Here is a 4,903-nt window from a genome sequence, read left to right on the forward strand (position 1 = left end):
GTATATATATATATATATATATATATATATAGGAGTGGCTGTGTGGCATGTAGGTTGCTTACCAACCACATGGTTCCGGGTTCAGTCCCACTGGGCAAGTGTCTTCTCCTATAGCTTGAGGGCAACCCAAGCCTTATGAGTGGATTTGGTAGATGGAAACTGAAAGAAGCTTGTTGTGTGTGTGTATGTGTATATATGTTTGTGTGTCTGTGTTTGTTGCTTGACAGCCGATGTTGGTGTCTTTACATCCCTGTAGCTTAGTAGTTAAGCTTAAGAGACTGATAGGATAAGTACTAGGCTTACAAGGAATAAGTCCTGGAGTTGATTTGTTCGACTAAAGGCGGTGCTCCAATAAAACGGCTGAAACAAATAAAAGAATATTTATATATATATATATATATGCACACATAGACTAGCATCAACACATATTAAACCATATATCATAAAACCTACTAGTTAAACATTTGGAGACTTTCTTTTTTTGTTCTGAACCAGAACAAAATTCAAAGTGTCTTGTATTTGCTTTAAAACCACATGCATACAAGGCATTAACAGCTCAGTTCTTTTGTTTAAACTTTTAATGACTTTAGTCAAAATTGTCGGGTTTTTGCTCGAACAACCATACAGGAACATCATCATCATCATTATTTAACGCTCTACTTCCAAGCTGGCATGGGTTAGACAGTTTGACAGGTGCTGGCCAACAGGAGAGCTACCTAAACTCCAGTTGTTTGTTTTAGCATGGTTTCTACAGCTGGTTGCTCTTCCTGATGCCAACAACTTTACAGAGTGAACTGGGTGCTTTGCATGCGGCACTGCCATGGGTTCGTATCACGTAGCACTGGCGCAGGTGCTCTATATGTGGTACCAGTACGGTTGCTTTTCATGTGGTACCAGCATAGGTGTTTTATACATTGCAATGGGCACAGGTGCTTTTCATGTGACACTGGCACTACATGAGTTTCGAATCTAAAATTAAATAATACATACACACACAAACAATTAAAAAAAAACTGTATACATATATATATATATATATATATATATATATTACTTCCATCTTCTTTATGCTGATGGTCAAACCAAAGGCTTTACATGCAGCAGAAAACCAGTGTAGAAGTTCTTGTGCTTCCTGTAAGGAGGTCACTACTAGTGCTGCAGCATCTGCAAAAAGTAAATCACAAATGATACTGGTGCATAGCAGTGTTCTGGCTTTAAAGCACTGGATTAAATGGTCCACCACTTGTTTGAAACTGTAATTTGACACCACTTGGTTTGTCATCAGAATGAGTGACGAAAGAATACCCAAAGTCCTCATGTACAGCCAGCTTTAAAATGGGCACAAGAATGTTGGTCGACCATGGCTCAGATAGAAGGACAAGCTGAAGAGTAACCTCTTAGCAGTGAAGATAGCTTGCAACACCTTTGAGCAGACAGCCTTGAGATCATTGTGTCAAAATGGTATTAGAAAGTCTGTTGCAACCAACATTAACAGGTTTCAGGGAAGCAATGCAAAGGAGAAAAGCAGCTGCAAATATACCACCTGCCACTGACCTGCAATCCTCATATCTGTGAGCTTCTTTGCAAATAGTTGGTGGGACTGAAATGTCACATTTGACATAAACATTATGACTGGCAAAGAATGAGTAGGTTGTTGGATCCTCGTATGTTGAAACTGACGATTGAGTCTATCATATATACACACACACACACATAGTCTTTTTTTTAAAGTCTCTGTTGCATTGTGTTGAGAGACTTGCACTTAAAATTCCCATGTTTTTAATCAAAACTTGTTAGTTACCAAGGTGACAACACTACCTATTTATCTATCTTTCACCATCCCCCTCTCTCTCTCTTTCACAACAACTGTTTTAAATAGTACACACACACACACACACACATATATATATCTCTCCTTTTTATACTTGCAGGGGCCTTGATATGTCCTGTTACTTCATAGGGAACCGTCCAGACAGCCAGACGTCCACCATCTATGATCTCTATGGAGTCATTAACCACACTGGTGGACTTCTGGGAGGTCACTATACAGCCTATGTTCGGTGTGCTGACAAGTTCACACCCTACAAGAATGAAGTTGGTAGGTACAGTCTATCACTTTTTGATATTCACCAATTCCAGTCACCATTTTCTTGGGCCATGCTGTGCAATTTCAGTTGATTAAATTAATTCCCGCTACTTTATTATATTTTACTGATGTTGTTGGTGAGTTGGCAGAATTGTTAACACATCAGAAAAAATGCTTAGTACTATTTCTTCCAGCTCTTTATGCTCTGAGTTCAAATTCTGCCAAGGTTCACTTTGCTTCCCATCCTTTCGGGATCAATAAAATAAGTACCAGTTGAGCACTGGGGTCAATGTATTCAACTTACCCCCTACACTGAAATTACTGATCTCATGCCAAAATTTAAAACCACTGTTATTAAAGTGGAAAGCTGCCCAGATCATTAGCACGCTGGACAAAATGTTTGGCAGCATTTTGTCTACATTATTTACATTTGACGGATATTTGTCCTCATCTTGTTTGTTAACACAACGTTTTGGCTGATATACCCTCCAGCCTTCATCAGGTGTCTTGGGGAAATTTCGAACCTGGGTTCTCATTCCTAAGGTATTTTTCAATGTTATTATTATTATTATTATTATTATTATTCAGTTCACTGCCTGGAATCAAACTCGGAATCTTGGGGTTAGTAGCCCACGCTCTTAACCACTATGCCATATGCCTTTTGGTAATTATGGAGTGAATTTTAGGGCTTATAAATCTAATATTTTCCTATCCTTCCTTAATACCGGTTCCCATATGCTATTCATATCTGCACTCGGTCTGCTTAGGAGGTTGTTGTATCCTAGCATATGTGCTGCTTCTTTTAGTTTCCGTATTTTCCTCTGGTGTTTTCTGTCTATTATTTTAAATCCATCCCACAGGGGGAGGTGGTCTCCGTTTTTCCATACATGATCAGCCATACCCAATTTATCAGTATCTCCTTATGTCACAGCTTTGCGATGTTCCTCTACCCTTATTTTGAGAGAGCAGCATGTTTCGCTTTTGTAGCCATAGGCTATGGCTGCGATATGCTGATGACACCTTCATACTCTGACCCCACCGGGAAGATGTCCAAGTGCTGTTAGATCATGTGAACTCAATAAAGCCATCCATACAGTTCACAATGGAAAAGGAAAAAGACAATCAGCTAGCATTCCTGGAAGTATTAATAACACGCACCAAGTACGGGTTCAGGACATCCATATACCACAAGCCAACCTTCACTGGATGATACCTCAACTTCAATTCCTACCATCCATGCAGTGTAAAGAGAGGGATTGCTCAGTGCCTAAAACATCGAGTAAAGAATATAAGTAGTGATCGTGATACACACCACGAAGAAATGATCAAGCTCAGTAACGATCTATTAAGCAACAACTACCCCCAAAACATACTGTCCACTCCAATTATGAAGAAAAGAGGGGATGAAACCCATAAACTGACTACAGTCTGTCTACCCCATGTGAAAGGCCTCTCCGAAGAGATACAAAAGATATGCGGCCCATATAACATCAGGACAGTATTCAAGAGTCATACAACACTTCGTAAATATCTCCTTTGAGTAAAACCACCAACAGAAGAGAATATGACCAAAGACTACGTGTATTCCATCCCATGCAGCTGTTGTAGGTTATACAAAGGCGAAACATGTCGCCCCCTCAAAATAAGTGTAGAGGAACATCGCAAAGCTGTGACACGAGGAGATACTGATAAATCGGGTATAGCTGATCATGTATAGAAAAACGGAGACCCCCTCCCTGTAGGATGGAGTTAAAATAATAGACAGAGAACACCACTGGAAAATACGAAAACTAAAAGAAGCAGTACATATGCTAGGACATAATAACCTTTTAAGCAGACCGAGTGCAGATATGAACAGCATATGGGAATTGGTATTAAGGAAGGATAGGAAAATATTAGATTTATAAGCCCTAAAATTCACTCCATAATTGCCCACGGGCATAGGGTGTAGTGGTTAAAAGCACGAGATACTAACCCCAAGATTCTGAGTTTGATTCCAGATAATGACCTGAATAATGATAATAATAACAACAATAACAACAACATTGAAAAATACCTTAGGAATGAGAACCCGGGTTCAAAATTTCCCCAAGACCCCCAATGAAGGCTGGAGGGTACATCAGCCAAAATGTTGTGTTAACAACAAACAAGATGAAGACAAATATCCGTCAAATGTAAATAAGGTACATAATTCCTCATCTCTTAAATATAGAACAGCATTTTGTCTGACTTCACATTCTAAGTTCAAATTCTACTGAAGTGAAGTTTGTCTTTCATCTCTTTTGGGGTCAATAAAAATTAGTACCAATTAGGGTTGATGTAATCAATCATTCCCATTCCCCCAAATTTCAGGCCTTGTGCCTCAAATAAGACTATGATTATTACTTTTATTATATTAAAAGTGGCAAGCTAGCAGAATCGTTAGCACGCTAGATGAAATGATTAGCAGTATTTCGCCCGCCCTTACATTCTGAGTTAAAATTCTGTCAAGATCGACTTTGTCTTTCATCCTTTCAGGGTTGATAAATTAAGTACCAGTGAAATACTGGGGTCGATGTAATTGACTCATCTCCTTCCCTAAAAATGGCTACCCTTGTGGGAAAATTTGAAACAATTATTATTATTATTATTTAAGGCGGGGAGCTGGCAGAATCGTTAGCACTTTGGGCAGTATTTCATCTGAGTTAAAATTCCACTATGGTGGTTGATTTTGTCTTTCATCCTTTCAGGATCAATAAAATAAATGCTAGTTGAACATTGGGGTCAATGTAATTGACTAGTCCCCCCCCCCCACAAAAAATTTCAGGCTTTGTGCCT

At 39.1% G+C, this 4,903-nt stretch overlaps 1 protein-coding gene across 1 annotated transcript in view; it reads left to right on the forward strand.

Annotated features, from left to right (window-relative positions):
* The window catches only part of LOC106879930 (ubiquitin carboxyl-terminal hydrolase 19), a 163,422-nt gene that overhangs the window by 153,559 nt on the left and 4,960 nt on the right, over positions 1-4,903 (forward strand). The window contains exon 25 of the mRNA XM_052977848.1: positions 1,932-2,098. Coding sequence (XP_052833808.1) covers positions 1,932-2,098 — 167 coding nt within the window. The remainder of the gene's footprint in view (positions 1-1,931; positions 2,099-4,903) is intronic.

Source organism: Octopus bimaculoides, chromosome 29 (genome assembly GCF_001194135.2).
Source record: "Octopus bimaculoides isolate UCB-OBI-ISO-001 chromosome 29, ASM119413v2, whole genome shotgun sequence".
Lineage (NCBI taxonomy): Eukaryota > Metazoa > Mollusca > Cephalopoda > Octopoda > Octopodidae > Octopus > Octopus bimaculoides.